The following is a 20,209-nucleotide window of genomic DNA, read 5'->3' as shown; positions in this document are numbered from 1 at the left end:
TTATCATTGCAAACAACATGGAAGGTACTTCAGAAAGCACAACAGCAGACAGTAGCTTCAAATTTCTACTGTACATAAGCGATCACGGGGCTGTTTGGGCAAGAGCACATACAGCAGGGATTCCTTGGTTTAAATCACAGCAACTCCAGTTCTGCTCCCCCAGGGAAAACTCTCCCTGTGTTTATTTCCTCTAGATGCTCCTATATGAAACGCTGACAGATATGAAGGGTGGGTGCGGGCACACACATACACCTCTTCCTGAAAATTTTAGCTTTTAGGCTTTTGGAGATGTTTAGGAAAGCCGACAATAAGATTTAAAATGTCATTAATTCTTTAACAACAGAATTCTGGCATCATTTGTATCATCTTTGGGAACCAATCCAAACAAAAATTCTCAAACACAACTCTCAATTATCCCATGCTTGAGAGAATATGGAATGAAAACTGATCATTGAAATATGCAAAATAATCTCATAATTTATATGATAGTTGCAACATGTTTCCCCTACTTAGCATTTATCAGGATTGTCATTTTCCAAAGGGGAAAAATCTTAATAACAATTAATACTTATTGAATACTTAAATTCCATGCCAGCCACAGTTATAAGCTCCTAGTTAATCTTCACAAAACCCTATGTTATCGGTAATATTTTTGCCCCCATTTTACAGATGGAGCAATTGAGGTATCCAGAATAAATAACTTGCCTGTGGTTAAATACCGTGTCAGTCACAGAGCCAGAATCCGAACTCAGGGAGTCTGTTGCAATCCTCTTTAATACCATGTGTTATACCACAGTGGACTAACAGGAAGAAGAAAATTAGAGTTTGAGAGTTGTAAATTCAGATCTCAGATTGCGCGTTCTGGGGAAGGAGACATGGCCTGAGACCCGAGTGAGGACTTCAGTCTGTGGCAAGAATCTGTAAGGGGTTATCGCTGAGTCAGAGAAGGGCTACTGTGTCCCAGAGGAGCTCAGGAAGTGTCTTGGTCTGTTCTGTGGGATAGTCAGGGCGACTGGGCAGCTTGGTAACGTTATTACTGCTCAGTGAGGAGACAACGACTTGTCTTGGGAACCACTACACGTTAGGGACCCAGCTTCGCTGCCTTCTAAAGAACACTGAGGCTCCACCCTCTTCTCCCAACCTGTGGCTCCCCAGCTCACCACAGATCCTTGACTTCTAGCTGGAATCTGCTAGACATGAATTGGGTAAAAATTCTGTTAATCCTCCATCACCTTTCTTCCTTTCCAATCTCCCTCCTCCTCTCCAACCCGAGTATCTCATCATCAACATCACCACCACCACCACCACCACCACCACCACCATCATCAACCTAATATATATTAAGCTCTTGCTATGCACCTGGAGAGGTATTAAGAACTTCTAATGCATTATCTCATTTAGCTCTCACCACCACCTTGAATGGCAGGTACCACTGCTATCATTTGCACTGGACTGTGGAAGCTACTGAGGCTTAGAACGATCAACAATTTGTTCAAGGTCATCTTGCTCAAGAGCTAGTCGGTGGCAAAGCCACATCATAAAGCCAGGCCTGTCTGACCCAAAGCCCAAGTTTCTCCATCTCCCATGTATTGTCAAAAGAATTAGTCTAGAGTTTTGGAGTTTAAAGCAGAGCTGAAAGGTGGAAGTGCTAAGTCTGAAGTCGTTTCTCAACCACTACGTTAGTGGCTGCTTCCTCATGAGACCACTTGACCACACTGGGAATTTAGAGAACTTTCCTACCTTGAATCTCAGGTATGGCTTACATCATTTTGTATTATAACTTCAGTTTGTGTCTGTCCTTTGTGATATATCTCAAGATCCTTGAAGGAAAGACCTACTTATTTCCCCCATCGGTATTATCTGGTAGAAAATAGGGCACCCCGTCAATAAAATTTTGTTGTAAGAAGGCTGTGTGGGAGTTTGCAAGTGTTGCAATCAGAACATCTGGCTTTGATATTTCATCTTGCTGCCCACAGGCTTTGTGATACTGGGCAAGGCCTTTAACCTTTCGGAGGGTCTATATCCCATTTCTGAAATACAGATGATGATTTCTTTATAGTGTTAGGCGATCTAAATGATCACAGGCATGTGGAGACCCTTTGAAATGTATAAAACTCACGGCCTCTGCGAAGTACATTGTGAGTTATCTCTACCGTCTCTGCTGTGAGCTCTGACTCAGCCTTGCAGCCTCCCGGGCCAGTTGACAGTTGCCTAAGCTCATTTGTCTCCTCGGCACCCAGGGGTGTTCCTGCAGGGTAGGAGGTGCTACTAATCAGTATTGCCCATGTCAAAAAGATAATCTGCTTCATTTAGAGTTGACTGTAACAAAATTGATGGATTTGAGGTTTATACTCTTTCATGTCTTCTGCCCACGTTTGCTCCAGATCCTAAGGAAAAGTTAAATGAGCATAAATCTGGGTAACTATTAGGAAGAGGAAGGAAAGTAAGGGTCTACACAGCTGAGGTTGCAGGTAATTGGCTCCCTAGCTCTTGAAGGTTAAGTATGGTGACTCATCAAAGCACAGTGTTCTTCCTAAGGATCTTTATCATCCGCATTTAACCTGGTTTGCTCAGTGCAGCAGAGAACATAAGAACCTCACGAAGCTGACATCTTAAAGAGCTTTTAGAAAGTAATGAATCAAAGATTCAAGAATCTCTTAAAGTTTAGCATTCACTTCAAATTCAACATTTTCTTGCTTTTATTTTTTTTCTTATTATCAAATTCCTCATTTTAGAGCAAGGTCACTCTTTTTTTTTTATTCCTATATACTTGATCTTCAGCCATAACAAATTCTCTCAAGATTTTCGGAAGCCAAAAAAAAAAAAAAAAAAAAAAAAAGATTTTCGGAAGCCTTTAAACACTTACCAGCCTACAAAGGTAGATATGATTTCCAGCTGTTTTCTTCTTCTTTTTCAAAGATTTATTCATTCAAGTCAAGGTGACAATTTTACCAAAAGTGTTTTAGCCATACAAAGCTATACAAAGCTAATAAAGACATATTTCATATAAATTCAACGTTTTCTTTCAGCCAACTATATAAAGAACTACTTAGAGTCATTCAATAGTATATAGGAAAAAAGGTTTTTTTTTTTCCCAAAGGTTATTTATTTATTTATTAATGAGAGATGCACACAGAGAGAGAGAGAGAGAGAGAGAGGCACAGACATAGGCAGAGGGAGAAGCAGGCTCCATGCAGGGAGCCCGACGTGGGACTCGATCCCGGGTCCCTGGGATCACACCCTGGGCTGAAGGTGGCACCAAACCGCTGAGCCACCCAGGCTACCCAGGAAAAAATGTTTTAAGATCTTTGAAAAGTTCTCTTGATCCAGTAATTCCTTTTCCAGTAAACAACCTGGGGTAAGTAATGGGAGAGATGGCGCTTCTTATTATAGTGAAAAACTGGGAAAAACTCAAAGTTCCAACTTTGGGGAGATGGTTAGATAAATTATTACTTGTTGAATAATTTGCAGCCGTTAAAGATGGTAATTTCAAAAAAATATATGGAAAAGTGCTGGCTAACATAATATTCATATACATATTTTGATGTCACAGCCATCCCACTTAGAAAATACATTCATATTTCTACAAAAGAGAAACCCACCAATGTATTAGCCAGGTTACCTTTGAGTGATGGAAATGCATGTAAGATTCATTTTTATTTTAGTCCTTTTATATTTTCCAAAAGTTCTGCAATGGAAACATTTAAATTTTATAATCAGAAAAAGTATTACTTTATGCCTAACACAACATTTACAGTTACTACTCTGCCAAATTTTTACATTCTAATAAAACATTGAAAGCATTATATTTCTAACGACTTCAAAGAATAAAAATAAAGGATTTGGGCAGCAGAGTTTAATGGTCTTTAACCCTCTACACATGTTTATTTCCTTGATTTTTGTAGGTCCATTTGACTGGCAGACAACAGAACTTTCTGGAACAGTTTCTGAAACCCTTCAGACCAGTAAAGCATTTTTGATGTTCTCCTTCCTCGGGTCCTGCTTAGTCACAAATACAACAGGCTGGGGTTGTGGGTGGGGAGGGCAGGAAGGACTAGTGACCCCGTTTAGTGCAAAGTTTAGTGCGATTATGGTTATGGGTAGGTCATGGGTTTTGAGCCCAGCCAGGTTTATCAGTAACTGCCACCTCCCTTCCATGGATTAACTGACTTTACTGAGGTTCGCCTGATGCCTGGCCCCACAGTTAGCACTCAGTAAAAGTTAGCTCTCACCGAACTTCAAAAGAAGGAGATCACTTTCATCAACTCTGCAGGCATAAGTTCGAACAATCTCAGCAGGTGCAGTCAACTGGCCGCCTCCTTGGTAGGAAGGAAGCAATTAACAGGCCGAGTCTTGTGTTTTGTTGCTGTTGGGGGTGGGGAGGAGGGGAGGATTCACAAGAGCCCCAAAAAGGGCTGTGTCAGGGAAACACAGAGTTGAAGGCAGATCAAGTCTGCTAGAGAGGGTTTCGTTTTGGAGGGGTCGGCTGGGGACACGAGTGGGGCGACCTGAGGTGTGTGAGAGCTGCTGGGGCTCCTGGACCTCCCAGACACCGCAGCCCGGGGGACCAGGAGAGGAGGCCACCACAGCTCCTGTCACCTGTTGCCTCCCCTCCAGCACAGTGCTCCATGCCTCCTTCCCTGAGCTTGCAACCCAGGGAGGGTGAGGAACAGATGGCTCTGGCCACCTCGAGGAACCGCCTGACGATCAGTACGACCAACAGTCAGTGCCCACCGTCTCCACCGGTCACCAGGGTGGAGTGTCAGGGGCCACCGGGGGAAGCGAGACCTCCTGCTCTCCTGACTCGTCCAGGTTTGGCTGCCAAGGGTGGTGGTGGAAACTATCGTATTGGTTCACGCAGGTGCTTGCACATGCTCGAGGGAAATGAAGCAGGGACACGTGCCCAGGGTGACAGAAAAATCAAGAATTTGACATCTGGGGCTTCCAGTGGCTTGGAAAGAAGTTAGTTCTGTGTGTGGTTTGTAAGAGAGGATTCCTGTAACACGTAACCTCCTGTCAGAGGAGGAAATTTGAATTAAAAAGAAGAGCAAGGTGCTTTGGTATCACAAGACTGGGGAGTGATTCCTAGAGAGAGCCAGACAGCATTTCCCTCTCAGAGAGGGGTCACCCCCCTGGTTCTTGTGGCCGAAACAGGCTGCCATCAGTTCCAATCCTCAGGCGCAGACTGGCAGCCCAGCCCGCGAGGAAAACGTTGGTCAGCTCAAAGCCACCCATGGCTTGGCCCTGTGGGGTGGGGGCCGCCTGGCCTCGCTTTAAATAGCCTCCCGTCCAGCTGCCAGGCCCTGATTCCTGCTGTCCCATCTGCGTTTAAGTGTAGTGTCTTTCTACTGGGAAATATGGATTGGTGTTTGTTTTCAGTAAGAGTCCAACACCCTGGACCAGGATTAGCACCCAGGCCTCTGTTGGAAATGACGGATAAATGGTAGAGGAGGATGCTTTACGTAGAGAAAACATCTCATTTCTCTGGCCTGTAAATTTTGAAACAGTCGTGGTCTCCCCACTCCTGCCCCCTGGCTCTCCTACTGGCCTTTCCTTTCATCTAGAACTCTCTCTCCAGATTATAATAGAATAGAAATTTGTGCGTTTGAAAAAAAAAAAATATCCTACTGGAGACTTCTTTGGGCTGTAAAGGTTTCTTCTTTCTTTCTTTCTTTCTTTCTTTCTTTCTTTCTTTCTTTCTTTCTTCTTTTTCTTTCTTTCTTTCTTTCTTTCTTTCTTTCTTTTAGGTTTTTGTTTTGTTTTGTTGTTTTTGTTTTTTGTTTTTAGTTTTAAGGTCCTCTATTAAAATGCAAACATTCAGGGAAGGAGTAAAATCTGCAGCGTTTTTCAGCATATACCTTACCACCATCCCTGTAGCAAGCATTTACTGAGCCCTTACAACTTATTTGCTTGCTTATTCATTTGTTCATTTGTCTATTTGAAGTTGGGTTGACTGAGGTACACTTTGCATATGGTCAAACTGATGCTCTTCAGGGTACAGTTCCGTGCCCTTGGGAAAAGCATGGCAGCCATGTAACCAACGTTACAATCAAGCTATAGGACATTTGTATCACACCCAAAAATGTGATATCACATTCATCACATACACAGAGTCCTTTACCCTCCAACCCTAGGCCTTGGCGACATTGGACTTCTTTTCTATCCCCATAGTTTTGCCTTTTCCAGACCATATTGTTGATAAATAAAACCCCCTTTCCTCAAAAAATGACCCCAAAGTGTACTCAGTCCTGTTTACTATCTAGTGTATTAACCATTTCCCTTGGAGAAGGCCTGTATAACCTTCAGACTCATTTCCAGTCTCGGCAGTCAGGCAAGCGCTCCATAACTGGGAAGCCAGCGAGCGAGCTGGGAAAAGAGGAAAGAGAATGGGCAGGATGGCCATTAGGGGGGTGTGTGTGGTGGGGAGCTTTGCCTCAAGAAGCCCTCACCTGGTTGCAAGCCCTGAACGTGGGCAGGTCCGAGAACACCTTTCGCCAGGGCTCCTGTTCGCCCGCTTTTCCAAAAATTAAATCCAGGTTAGAGGCAAACTGTAAACTCTGTGAGGATTGTTTCACAATTTTTTTTTTATCTCTACCTTCTCCTTTCCTCACTCAGTGTCATCTGCTTGGGGTGGCTGGTTGTGAAGAGTAAAGGACAGAGGAGACTGGAATTACTCCCACATTTCTGGCTTCAGCCACTGGGTAGGTGATGGTGCCAGTAACAAGGGAGAAAAATGAGAGGAAATGATATTTCTTGCACTTCTGTTATGTGCCAAGCAGACATGGTCTCATTTAGTCCCCTCAGTAGTCAGAGGAGCGTCTAAAGGAGAGACCCTGTGACAACTCCAGAGTCCTGTTCCTCAACCCCTGATACCCGGCATCCAATGACGATCTGAGTTTTTACCCTTTCACACCTCCCTAAGTCCCCCTCCCTTCCCTTCGCACTGCTTTGCCCTAAGCCAACGCCAGCATCTCTGGCCTGCATGTCTGCAACCGTCTATTAGGATTCTCTCCATTCCAATCTGGTTCTCATTTATCCCCCGTATGTCTACCAAAGTTATTTTTCTCAAATGCAAATTGGGTCATACTTGTCCCCTGCTTAAATTCCCTCTGTGACTTTCCATCATCCTCAGCACAGAAGGGCAACTGTAGCTCCTGATAAAAGAGGATCCCTGATCCAATGTAGGCTCCTCTCCCATCCTCCTCTGTTGGGCCCAGAAATCTGCTGGTGGCCCCAGGGGCCATGCTGGTTCATGCTGACCCTCTCTCGCCTACCCTCTCCTAGCCATGCCCTGGATGAGCAGCATCTCCTGTTTTGGACACAGCTCCAGTGTTACCCTCTCTGAGAAGTCTCTCCTGTTCCATCACCAAAGACAACCTTGACCTCTCCTTTCCTTGTTCTTCACTGTTTCCTGACATCGTTCTATCGCAGCCCCTTCCAGAGTTTACTGCACTCATGTGCTTATACCTCTGGCTGGTGAGCACTTTCCTTTGCCTCCCCATAGTGCGATTCTTAGTAAATGACAAAGTCCTATTTTTAATTCTTATTTTCTACAACATGACTAACTCAAAGAGCTGAAATTTGGACCTAGAAAATTGGCTGATACCCAAACCCATGCTATTTCTGCTGCACGTTTGGGAAGAAAGATTATTTTATTTTGGGATGTGTTATATTTGAGATTCCTGTGGTCGCTGAGGTGACTGTGTGCCATAGGCCGTTAGAGAGGAGGGTATGGAGCTCCAGAAGAAATTTTGGGTTGGATTTTCAGTAAATAATTCGGGTTGGTAGTCTCTGAGCACTCTTACTTTTAGAGGCTACTCTTCACATCATATAAAAATATATCAAAATATTTTGTGTGCAATATATTACTACATAGGTGATCATATGAGTTAAACTGCAGATGAGTATTTGAGTTGATCAAACATTTCATTTTCAGTTTTCCTATTTTTTATTCTTCTTCTTTCTCCTTTCCTTTCTTTCCCAAATGTTTCTTTGACCTTTGAAAAGATAGTGAGCTTTTAGCATCCCTTTAGTACTTGTTGGATAGTATAGGCCTCATGTCAGTGGCATTTGAAACCCTGATCCCAGAAGAGCAAAGGATGGCTAGAGGTGGGGAGATTAAGCCCTGCTAGAATCTACATCTGCACCCGACAAGCCATCCTGAATGGAGGCTGCAAATAAAAATAGCTAGCCTACTCTGTAAACTCAGCTTCAAGACCAATCTCCTAGCTCTCCCTGGGTAGATATTCTGAGTTTGGCTAAGTGATATTCCTTTCTCAAGTGAGAAGATGGCTGAGAAAACCCAATAGAACACTAACACTTGAGGTGTCCAGCAGAGGAACAGGAGCCCAGGGAGAGGGCCCAGATGGTAGGCTAAGGGGGGTAAGGGCTTTTAAAGGGTAGGCAGTCAATGGCTGGACTAAAACAGAAGATAGTCCATTGAAATAAGCAGTTCAGGGGCCATTGGTGGTGGAGTCAGCCTGTCTCAGGTTAAGTGAGAGGGAGCTAAGGAAAGAGAGCCAGTGTAGACAATGTCTTAAAGATACTAGATTGCTAAGGGAAGGAAGGAGAGACAGAGGGCACAGCCACATGCAATTGGGGTTTTTTAGTTTTATAATAGGGGAGCTGATCATGCTAAAGGAGTCGGAGGGGAAGGAGCCAGTGGGAAATGTGGGCCGTTGTCCATACTCCTGGTCAAAGTTAATTCCTTTACTTTCATCCAATCCTACCACTCTGTCTCCTCAAGGACATTGCTCCAGTAATTTTCTCTTTCTCTCTAACCTGATGAGTTTTTCCTTTTTACTAAGTCTTTTCTGTCAGCACACTGATTCACTAAAATGTCTCTGATCTTGAAATCAAAATACTAACGAAACAAAATCTTTGGAACTCATTTTCCCCATTCAAGCCATCGCCTGGTTTTCCCCTTCCATTCTCCACAAAACACCTTGAAAGAGATTTCTGTATTAGTTGCCTCTGATTTCTCATCTCTCATTTTCTCCTAGATTAATTCCTGCGAGGCATGGTGGAATGGAGGGCTATGCTCACTGTTCTGTTGAAAGTTCCTTGTCAAAGTCCTTAAAGACCTTAGATGGATAAAATCAATGGTCATTGAACAGTCTGCATTTTCTGTGACCCAAATGCAGCATTTTACACATGGGATCACTCCCATCTCTTGAAATAGTCTCCTCGCTTGCCCTTCAGTCATCAGTCCTCTTGTCTATCTATGGCTTGCACCCTAGCTCATGACTTGGACCTCTCCCCAGATCTACAGACTCTATATCCAACATCTCCACTTGGATGTCTACTTACCATTCAAAACCAAGCTCCTAATGTTCCACTCCAGTAACCAATCCTTCCCAAGTCTTCCTCATCCCAAAGAATAACAACGCCATGCTTATAGTTGCCGAGGCCCAGGGCTTCAGAATTATCTTTGACTCTTCTCTTGTTCTCTTATCCTACATCTGATTTCTTAGCAAGAACTGTTGGCTCCACTAATTTTTTAAAAAATATTTATTTAGTTATTAATGAAGGACACAGAGAGAGAGAGGCAGAGACACGGGCAGAGGGAGAAGCAGACTCCATGCAGGGAGCCCGATGTAAGGCTTGAGCCAAAGGCAGACGCTCAACCGCTGAGCCACTCAGGCGTCCCTCCACTTTCAAAATATATCCAGAATCTTCCTACCACCTCTACTGCTAACGCCCTAAAGACTAGGACCTTTCCGGACTGCCATCATCTTTTACCTGGATTTGCCACTTTAGCCTCCTAACTGGACTCTCTGCTTCTACCCCTGTGCCCTTTAATCTGATCTCAGAACAGCAGCCCAGATGCTGGATGTAAACCAGATTACATCCCTCCTCTGGTCACAATTCCCCAATGGCTTCCCAGCTCACCCAGAATAAAAGCCAGTTGCCATGACCTATAAGACCTCACTGATCTCCTTTTGTTGGCTCCTTGATATACTTTGAGGACACACATGCTGTTCCAAGCATGTCACACCTCAGGGCCTTTGCACTTGCTTTTTCTGCCTGGAATGCTCATCCCCTTGTCTCTTTCAAGGTTTTGTTTAAATGTCACTTTCTAAGGGTGACACCAACCATTCTGTTTAAAATTGCAGCATTTTCTGCTTGATGCATCACTTCTGATTTTGTGCCTTATCTCTTCTTGAGGCAAGGACTTTTATCTGCTTTTTTTTTTTGTATTTTTTTTTATTGGAGTTCAATTTGCCAACATATAGTATGACACTCAGTGCTCATCCCATCAAGTGCCCCTCTCAGTGCCCGTCACTCAGTCACCCCGTCCCCCCACCCACCTCCCCTTCCACTACCCCTTGTTTGTTTCCCAGAGTTAGGAGTCTTTCATATTTGTCTTCCTCTCTGATATTTCCCACTCAGGTTCCCTCCTTTCCCCTATAATCCTTTTCACTGTTTCTTATATTCCCCATATGAGTGAAACCATGTGATGATTATCCTTCTCCGACTGACTCACTTCACTCAGCGTCATACCCTCCAGTTCCATCCACGTCGAAGCACATGGTGGGTATTTATCATTTCTAATGGCTGAGGAATAATCCTTTTGTCTGTTTTACCTACTGTGATATCCCCAGTGTGTAGGACAGTGCTTGGCACTTAGGATATTGAATAAATAAGGTTGACGATACCGGAGAGCAGAGGGGTTATTGATGGATCAAGGTTTAGAAGGGAGCATGTGGAAAGTCAGATGCAAAAAATACTAAATTCTTATTTTTGGAAGCAGGGCAGAGGAGGGAACCAAGAGAGATCCTGATACCATCATTTGTATGTTGACCGAAGCAAATCAATACCAGTGTGTCACCTTTCCTACACATTTACATTTTCACAGCTTTTTATCTCTAATCATGGTAGGGGAAAATAAACTTTGTCCCCGTGTTAAAGGAATTGCCTGTGCTATTAAGAACATTGGTGAATATTTACTCAGAAAACACAGAAGCCTTTCTTGACCTTGAAATTGTCTTACACTTGAGATAATTATGCTTCACTGTTGAAGACATATGATTTCTTTATTTTTTTATTTTTTCATGAGAGACACACAGAGAGAGGCAGAGACACAGGCAGAGGGAGAAGCAGGCTCCATGCAGGGAGTCTGATGTGGGACTCGATCCTGGGTCTCCAAGATCACACCCTGGGCCGAGGGCAGGCGCTAAACTGCTGAGCCACCCGGGCTGCCCAAGACATACGATTTCTGAAGCACCAAATGAAATTATTATTAGTAGTAATTTTATGGTTAGCTGTAATAGTAGTAGTAGTAGTAGTATTAGCTTGCTTGGTTGTGATGCTTGACTCTGGTGCTTCTAAAGACTGGTCCCATTGCATCTTCTTCCATCCCTTGGACCCAACCTTCATCATCCCAAGTATCCAAAGCCAGTGTTGCTGAACTCTCTTCCGTGAAGGGGGGGAAGGATCCCTTTCTTCCACTTCAACATGAAAGTTGTTGATCCCACTGATCATCCCAGCAAATAATCCATCCCAGGCCCCAAATCACACATTTTCCTCAGCCTTACATCCTAAACACCTACCCTGGGGGCAAGTGGGCAATTACATGAACTGCTCAAGGACAAGTGTAGGGGTGGGGCGTGGCAAAGATGGAAGAAGAAAAGACCAGGGAGGAGACTGGCTACCTAGGGGAGTAGAAAGGAACATAGCTTGGCTATGCTGGGGGCAGGGGTGCTGGTCATAATGCTAGTTGTCAGATTAATTTTGTTCTGAGTTTTATCTAAGGGTAACATGAACCCTCTATAGGGACCACGTGTGCATGAGCCACATATGATACCTGGTTTCATTATTTTGGACCTCCTTCTTCATATTCTTGAATCTGCATGATTTTTGCAAGTAGAAAATGAAGAGGGAACATTTGCAGGCAAGCAAAGACAAGCATGGTTTTCCAGGGTTGCGAATTCATGAAGTTTGAGGGATCCGTGAAGTTCAAGACGGCCTCCTTAATTCATCAGTAGATTATTAGTTAGCAGGTTTCTGAGGTGAATGGCTTGTGTTGTGATTTAGGGCAGATTGTTCTGACTCCTTTATGTCTCGGTTTGTTCGAACACAGGACTAACAAATAAGGATGAAATGAATGTGACAAGGAGTGGCGGTGAAATAAAACGAGAGGTGCTTACAGGTGCCCAGGTTTAGATTGGAATCAGATAATGCAACATCAAAGTTCTACAACTTTCATTATGTTTAATTTATGCACCATAGGGATCTATATTAAGGGACTTTTCATAGACCTGATGTGGGGCCCGCTCTAGTAGTTTTTGAGGCCAGATAGATTGTGACCTTTGTTTTCAGCAAAGAAAATTCTTAGCAGAGGGAATGCCTTCGTCAGAAGAGGTTGCCTTCATAAGGGTCTTTAGATAAGACAATGCTGGTTACACAGAACTACTTGAGACCCAGTAATATCATCAGAGCACCCTACTATTTGCTACTTGCTTCTCTAAAATCTGCCTGGCGGACCTAAGAAGATTTTTCTACTGACAGTGGAATGTGGCTGTCTTAATTAAATCCATTAAAAATGTAGCAGGTCAGGATTTTTATGCCACCTATGATTTTATTACTGCCTCTCATGGAAAATGAGAAGTTTATTTTAAAAACTTCTCAGTATAAAGGATTTTACAACTTTTATATTTCAGTTTTAAAATTACTTAGATTTTAATCTGTAAGGATAGAAGCCAGAACAATGGTCTCACATCTGTAATTGTAGGACATGGAGACGTATTGAAGACTAATGTCTTCATGTCATTTGCCTGACAAATTGTGGTCCGTGTTTTATTTCTGACATTCTTTCGTATTTATGTGTGCTTGAAATATTAGAATTCGTTCGACAGCATGTAGGTGTAAGTCCCACGCATTCTACCTCCATGTAGCTGTTCTTGGTCCCTTCATACTTAGGTATAAGCTGTATTATTAATGCAAGGAGGGCATGGGGTCAAACACACATTTAATGTTGGACTTGGATCTTAGAGCCTTCATAGGATCTGAAATATGAAATTCAATCTTTTAGTATTCTATAAAGAAAAAAATACTGTTTTCAGTAAAAATACAGCCTGAATAAAATTTGAAACCTCAGCTTCCTACCATAAAGTTTCTTCCCTCCATTAAAACATAGTTTCTTATCAAAAGAAATAAACTTTGAGAAGTCTATTGGCTCTAGAGGAAACCTGCGGTTTCTTTATGTATGGTATATATGTTGAAGAAGGGCGCTTGTTGAAAGGTATTAGATCCAAAATAACCGAAGAGGAACAGAAGAGAATTTATTATTTCTGGTATTCTCTTTACTTTTTGCAGGAGTGGGAGGCAAGGGCAGTATCAAATCAGTGAGTTAGTTGGACATACTTGCTTTTTTCTTTTTTTTTTTTTTTTGAAGATTTCATTTATTTATGAGAGAGAGAGAGAGGGGAGAGGAGCATGAGCAGAGGGAGAAGTACAGGGAAAAGGAGACAGAATCTGAAGCAGACTCTGCAGTGAGGGCGGAGCCTGACCTAGGGCCCCATCTCTTGACCCCTAGGTCACGACCTGAGCTGAAACTAAGAGCCAGATCCTTCACCAACTGAGCCACCCAGGCGCCCACTTGCTCCTTTTAAAGTAGCCCAAAGTCTGCATTTTCCTGGAGAAATGTCCAAGTGATGATGTATCCCACGAATATGCTAGAATTCTTGAGACTTTTCAGGTAAAATAACCAGCAGATCGCCGTCTCATGGCTTCCGTCACATGAAACTTAGAAACAAGAATGAGCTGCTTCCTCTTGTCGCATTTTCCCAGTGGCTACATGAAGCCTTAAGAATCACTCTCTCCTTTTTATTACTGACGTATAGTCACCACACAACGTTATATTAGTTTCAGGTCCCAACATAGTGATTCCACAACTCCGTACCTTGCTCGATGCCCATCACCCTAACTCCTTGTCTGTCACCGTACAACATTATTACAATAATACTGATAAAGAAGAGGTGGTATAGATACACAATGGACTATTACTCAGCCATAAAAAAGGAATGAGATCTTGCCATTCACAACAACATGGAAGGACCTAGAGGGGATTTCGCGAAGTGGAATAAGTCAGACAGAGAAAACCAAATACTGTATGGTTTCACTTATGTGTGGAATCTAAGAACAAAACAAAACAAACAAACAAAAACCAAACAGACCCTTAAATACAGAGAACGAACTGGTGGTCACCAGAAGGGACATTGGATGGGGAGGATGGGTGGACTAAGATAAAGGGGACGAAAAGGTACAAATTTCTAGTTATAAAATAAGTGACGGTGGAAATCATCTCTATTCCCAGCTCATGCGCAGCTCCAGCATCGTTACTGCCACTCCCCTGAGCCTGGCCTCTCACTCCTAGGCTTGGTGCCTGACCCCAGAGGAGCCCTTGAGATGTGAGTAGTTATTGTAAAAGCAACGGACTTTCTAGTGAAAAGGAAACTTACCCTTACAAATGAATTTGGATTTTCCTTTTCTCTCCCCATCACTGACCGTTTAGAAATACGTTTAGTTTATTTGCAGAAACTTCACAGTTGCACTCCACTCATAACAACTTCCCCTTAGACTTGAGAAACGCTTCTGGGTCCCAAATTTTAGAGAAAAACTAGGATCTACCCTACGTCAACTTGGGCAGAAGGAGTCAGTGCTTTTCAGGGTTCTCAGACTCAAGGCCTCCCTTTACGTAACACATATTTGGAGGTGCTTCTTTTCCATTCTAGAATGAAATTTGCAGACAGCGTAACCTAACTATACATGTAGTAAAAAAAACAACGAATGTGAGATACAAACTGTAATAGAAAAGAGAAATAGAAGTAATATAACACGATACGCATTTCGATATGTAAATGGCTAAAGTGCAAGATAAACTGTACGAATTTCCAGAACATTTCACAGGGAAGGGAACTAACCCGGGGAGAAGTTCTCTCAGTGCCCTGCCCTGTCTGGCATTGTGGGGTGTAAAGGTGAGTTTGGGGTCAGCTCTCTGTGACTTAGAGCAAGTTCCCGATTTGGGCTGAGCCCGGGGCACCCTCGGTTAAGGAGGACACTGCTCCACGGGACTGCTCTTTGCTTTCATAACATATGACAAGCGAGGGACACCTGGAACCGTGTACAGCTCACAACAGGACCACGACGAAGGTCCACTCCTGTCCCTGCTTTCCCAGAGGAGGCAAGGGGACCGCAAGCCCAGGGCTTCTTCTTTGCCTGCCTGCAAGGTTTAGCCAGGTGGGCTTAGTGTCTTTTTTTCTGGGGGAAATGACAAATGGGGGCGGTTCAAAGATTGAGCTGTTAGAGAAACACTGACGTTTCCTGCTTTCTCCGCCTTGTTCAAGTAGATGGAAGGGGTCCCGGGCAAATTTCTTGTTCTTCTCAGCAGAGTCTCGCAGGCTAGTGGCTTTAGGCACATTCCAACTACCTGTCATCGCAGGTAAGGGCACTTTGCAAGCTGTTGCGAGGTGTGTGGAGGACCGGACTGGGACTTGGAAAGCAATCTGCACTCTGTTTTTCCAGGACAAGGGTTTATGAGGGGTAGCCTTTGACAGAGGGGGTGCGACTGGTGGTAAAGGGTCCCCGGCATCCTATGCTGTTTAGACTGTCAGCATTCTGGGCCAACCATGAAGCAGAGGCCAAAGGGATTCTCTTTGTAATCTCTAAAAATAATTTGCCGGTTTCTTTTCTGAGCCGGTGGCCTCCAGATAAAGTTCCCTGAGATATTTTGGAGAGAGAAAAATGCAACTCTTTTAAGAAAATGACTCAATCTAGACTGTCACTTGGCAGCGTGGGAAAGGATTTGGGGAGGGGGCGCATTGGGGGGAAACTTAAAAGATTCATTTGTCCGCCCCCCCCCCCCCCCGTCCATCTAGAAATCCTTGTGAGCAATGATGTTTTAACTCTCACGTTTTCATGCTTTTGACAGCATAGCACAAGGCAGACCTTCCGCCGCAGAGCAAAATAAGATCCTTCGAGAATGATCTGGAGCAGCAGAACGCCGTCCCCTGTTTTATACCCTCATAAACAAGCTCAATTGGGTGAAAAGCGCTTGTGGCAGCGCAGGCCTCTCTGGCAACCGCTCGTCTAGGTTTCCCTTCTCTGCTTGATTCTTCTTTTTGATAAGAGATCAGGTAACCATGACAACATGGCACAGTGGAAGTCCTTTCATTTCTGTGCTTTACATAATCCTGAAAATAAATCTGCTATCTGTTTGACATTTGCTTCCTTTTCTTACAAACCTTTCCCCACCCCCCCTCTAATCTTAGCACAGTATCTCCTAAAAGAAACTTGCCGCTTCAGAGGATTTGCTGCCACTGATGTGACTTCCTATTAGTAGCAGGGTTGACTCTGCAGCCTCTGAGGCTCGGATTCCCGCCGTGGATTCTCCCCACACACACTTCAAACTAAATTATAGCCCTATTATCCTGTTATTGAAGACTGGCGAGACTGAGGGTTCACTGGAGTCTTTTCTGACTTGAGGCTCCCCGGCCAAGTTCGTGTCATTCAAAATGGCAGCCATTGCCCTTGGGTGGGCCCCTGAGACAAGGCCTCACGGAGCTGACTTGATGCAGATAATTCTGGCGGGAAACTCTCTAACGCCCACGGTCGGTCTGGAGCACCAATTTTTATACTCAGCCAAATTTTCATGGCACGATAACCTTGATTTAATATTTCTTGAAAATTCAAGATCCTAGTCTAATCTAAGCTAATGAATCTTGACAATCTGTCTTCGAAATGAAAATGTGTATTGGACCTGCCTGGAAATGTTAGAATTCTGAGCCATACCAGATGACTAAGTTGTTGTTGTTGTTGTTGTTGTTGTTGTTGTTGTTGTTGTTGTTCTTCTTCTTCCTTTCATTGAAACAAAAAGTTTGATTCCCTGTTGTAATTTTTAGAGACTCAGTACCAAGGATTTCCCCTGCCACAGAGGTAATGACTCAGTTTTTTACGTTAGTGGCTACGTGGAGATGCAGACCAGCTGAATGCACCATAGTCTGTGGTTAGATGGAAGGAGAGGCATCATCAGGCCATTGTTTTGGAAGGAGACCTAGTTCTTATCTTTACCCCCTGGCTTGAATTGTGTTGAGACAAACTGTTATTGATTTGATTTATTTCCCTAATGCTTGTGTTCTGCACCCGCTCAGGAGCCCGGGTACGCAAGCCATGTGGCGCTTTCCCCCTGCGTGTCTGCCTATTAAGTGCGATTGGGTTTAATGGGTCTTTTCCAAAGCACCCAACTCCCCAGTCTTCATTCAGACCATCTCCTGGGAGTTAGAGCTCAGAAAGGGCTGCAGAGAGAAGCCTACTTATCCGTTGAATAACCTTGTATGTCCTTCTAAGGAAATGCTTGTCCTCCCTGGAAGATAGGAGAGTCCATGTGTAATCACATGAGTGTCATCATGTCACTGTCATTCAAAATGACCGGACATTCAAATGACCATCCTTCCGAATGACTGGGGCGAGCTCAGGGCTTCCGTGTAGACCGTGGAGGTTGTGCCCTGATGAGGGAGGTCCAGCAGAGCAAAAGTAAATTCAGGCAGTCCGTGTCAGCTCAGAGGAGGCTGCTCTGGCCAGTGGCGGCCTTGGGTAAGTTGTTGTCCATGTGTCACTAGCCACAGCGGCCCAGCTGGACGAACAGCCCCTCAGCATCAGGGTGCTCCCTGTTGGGCAGAAGAATAAGAAGATAGGAGGTGGAGGCAAAGGGGAAAATAAATGCACAGACATCTCAGGATCTTAACTGTTGTCCACTTGGCTTTGGATTCCAGGCTTAGTGTGACCTAGAGGGCAGGTGACTTATCTCTGTTTTGTCTCCTCATCTTAAAACCGTACCATCCTACCTCATAGAGCCGTCCTGTAGCTTCACCGAGATAATCTGCAGCGCCCAGCAAAATAGCAAGCGCTCAGTAAATATTAGCTCTGATCATTATGATCGTCACAGCCTCTTCTGATCAATCCCGGACTGTGACCCTTAGGGTTTACTTTCCCTGCCACCTTGTAGGAGCTGAAAATGAGGTCTGTGCCACGGAGAGGGAACGGGGGGGAGAGGGAGAAGGGAACCTGGGGTGCGAAGCATGGACAGTCCACATTGGGATGGGACTCAGAGCATCCAAGGCTACACGGACGTTTCATCAGCAGCACACATTGAACCAAGGACATTCTTTTAAAAATCAAACTAGACCGACTTAGGTTTTTATTTCACTTATTTCTGCATATCACATCTAGTGATTCTAAATAAAGATTAGTCTGAAGATGGTTGGGCAATGGCTTCCTGTAATTACTACTTTTGAACTCAAAAAGTAGAGGGCAGGTCATATTTTCTTCTCTGTCTCTGACTCACATCAAAGGAAAGCAAGTCTTTTGTCTCTTGTGTCCAGTGTGGTCATCTGATCCTCGCAGCCCCATGGGCACCCACCTTTAAATACTCCAGGGGGCAGGGTCTAGGCCCTCCGCATTGAAATGGGGCATATGCATTTTTCTCTTTTAAGAACTTTTAACTGGAAACCAGCCGGCTTTTCGAATAGACATTTAGCCTTAATGGTTTGCCATGAAGACTCTCTATGCTGTACTTATAATCTATTTAAGCTCTTTAGTGACAGGGAGAAATTCAAGGCTCAGAAAATATGCTTACTCGCTTTAAACAAAATGCCACAATGCCATCTTCAAAGCCTCTGAGATCCATTTGAAGCAAATGTGTCTAATTTGGTCATTCTTTGAACTTGCTGGATTGAAATACTGTATAGAAATCCCCAGTTTTAAGCCAACTTTTTCTTTTTTTTTTCCCTCTCCTGACAGCTGCGAGAATGATAGTAAGCACACCATGCCGGCCTGGGAGTTGTGGCCCTGGGCTGTGGAACGAGGGGAGCTGCTCTAACTGTGACCTTGGGCCCATCACACAACCTCTTCCGGCCTCAGTTTTGTCATACGTAAAATGGAGAGGTCGGACAGTTATTTTTCAGTTGGCTGGCTTCAGAATTTGTGAGGCCCAGTGTCAAATGAAAACGGGAACCCCCTAGTCCAAAGTGCAAGAAAAGAGCACTGCAAGGCGCTAGGACATAACAGGTGTTGCTCTCTTGCACCGTGCTTCAGCCTGTCGTGGGGTTTTTTAAAGTTTGCTGCTTGATTTAGTGCCATTCTAAGTAAAGAAGCATTAAAGTGTGAAATGATTGGCATGGATTTTACCTCTCATCTTTGTGTTTTGCAATGTCAGCTCTAAGGGCAAATGTAAGAGCGTTTACCTTGTGTGGAATCACTGAGGCACTGCTAGAATGTTCTGGCTCTCAGGTGTGTGTATTTCATTAGAATAGTGGGAACACCGTACACAACCCATCCCACCATTTTCATCTCACTTGCGGATACGCAGACAATCTGTGAACCCTCTTTCCCTTCCGTCTATTGATTGGTAAGAGAGGACTGCAAGGAAGAGGGACCAGGGGTTGCTCTGTCTTTCCCCTTCTCCAGCAGCAGTGTGCGTGGCCAGCACAGGGAAGAAACTAATGCAAGTCAGAAACGGTTCGACAGGGTTTCTGGGTTGTTCCCACTTCTTAGATGCTATTGCCTTCTTTCTGCTTTGGAAAGCAGGTTCTGTCTCAAACAGGCCTCGTGGGGGCTGCCGTTTCCCTTCCCTCCACCTACCAGCTGTAGGATAACATGCCTGCCTCCTTCTCCCCCGCAGCCTTGCTGACTGCCAGGCCTTGCAGTGGACTCTCACTCTGGCATTTTGCACTCACCGGCCGCCAGCAGTGCTTTGTGCTATATGCCAATGGAGGGGACGCGGGGGACAAGGAACTGCGGACACATGTTGCATGATGCACCTTCTCTGCTCACACACATGCCGCATTATCCCCTCCACTTACAGAACACAAGTTCAAAGATGAAATCATTGAGAGTTTCGAGATGCATGGCAACGCACAGCATTAACCCGAGGGCAGTGTCCATCTGAGGTCAGGGCCCTGTGGGACAGCGCTGGTCTTCCAGGCCTGCAAAGCCCACCCTGATCTTTAAATTTCCAAATCCCATGTCATGATCTAATTGTAGCAAGACACTATTCATTCTTGGGCTTTTTTTAAAAAAAGATTTTATTTACTTATTCATGAGAGACCCAGGGAGAGAGGCAGAGACACAGGCAGAGGGAGAAGCAGGCTCCCTGCAGGGAGCCCGATGTGGGACTCGATCCTGGGACCCTGAGGTCATGACCTGAGCCAAA

The 20,209-nt window shown here is 44.4% G+C and overlaps 1 protein-coding gene across 25 annotated transcripts; it reads left to right on the top strand.

Moving 5' to 3' along the window:
* Positions 1–2,863: 2,863 nt before the first annotated feature.
* LOC140608198 (uncharacterized) lies at positions 2,864–19,175 on the top strand. 25 transcript variants are annotated; one of them, XR_012010208.1, is made up of 7 exons: positions 2,866–3,965; positions 4,618–4,812; positions 14,318–14,411; positions 15,105–15,240; positions 15,351–15,442; positions 15,932–16,136; positions 18,799–19,175. XR_012010208.1 is itself a non-coding variant. In XM_072783144.1 (6 exons), the coding sequence occupies exons 1-6, from the start codon at positions 3,860–3,862 to the stop codon at positions 15,984–15,986; spliced, it is 678 nt and encodes a 225-aa protein (XP_072639245.1). In that variant the 5' UTR covers positions 2,866–3,859; the 3' UTR covers positions 15,987–16,220. The 25 variants fall into 25 exon arrangements, 8 of the variants coding, with proteins under 8 accessions (XP_072639251.1, XP_072639252.1, XP_072639245.1 ...); XM_072783144.1 differs by lacking the exon at positions 18,799–19,175 and having other exon boundaries at positions 15,932–16,220; XR_012010223.1 differs by lacking the exons at positions 2,866–3,965; positions 15,105–15,240; positions 18,799–19,175 and adding exons at positions 6,616–6,701; positions 13,538–13,699 and having other exon boundaries at positions 4,007–4,812; positions 15,392–15,442; positions 15,932–16,220.
* Positions 19,176–20,209: the final 1,034 nt, after the last annotated feature.

This window comes from Canis lupus, chromosome 17, assembly GCF_048164855.1.
Source record: "Canis lupus baileyi chromosome 17, mCanLup2.hap1, whole genome shotgun sequence".
NCBI lineage: Eukaryota > Metazoa > Chordata > Mammalia > Carnivora > Canidae > Canis > Canis lupus.
The sequence above is the reverse complement of the archived record's forward strand: the minus strand, read 5'-3'. Positions and strand labels throughout refer to the sequence as shown.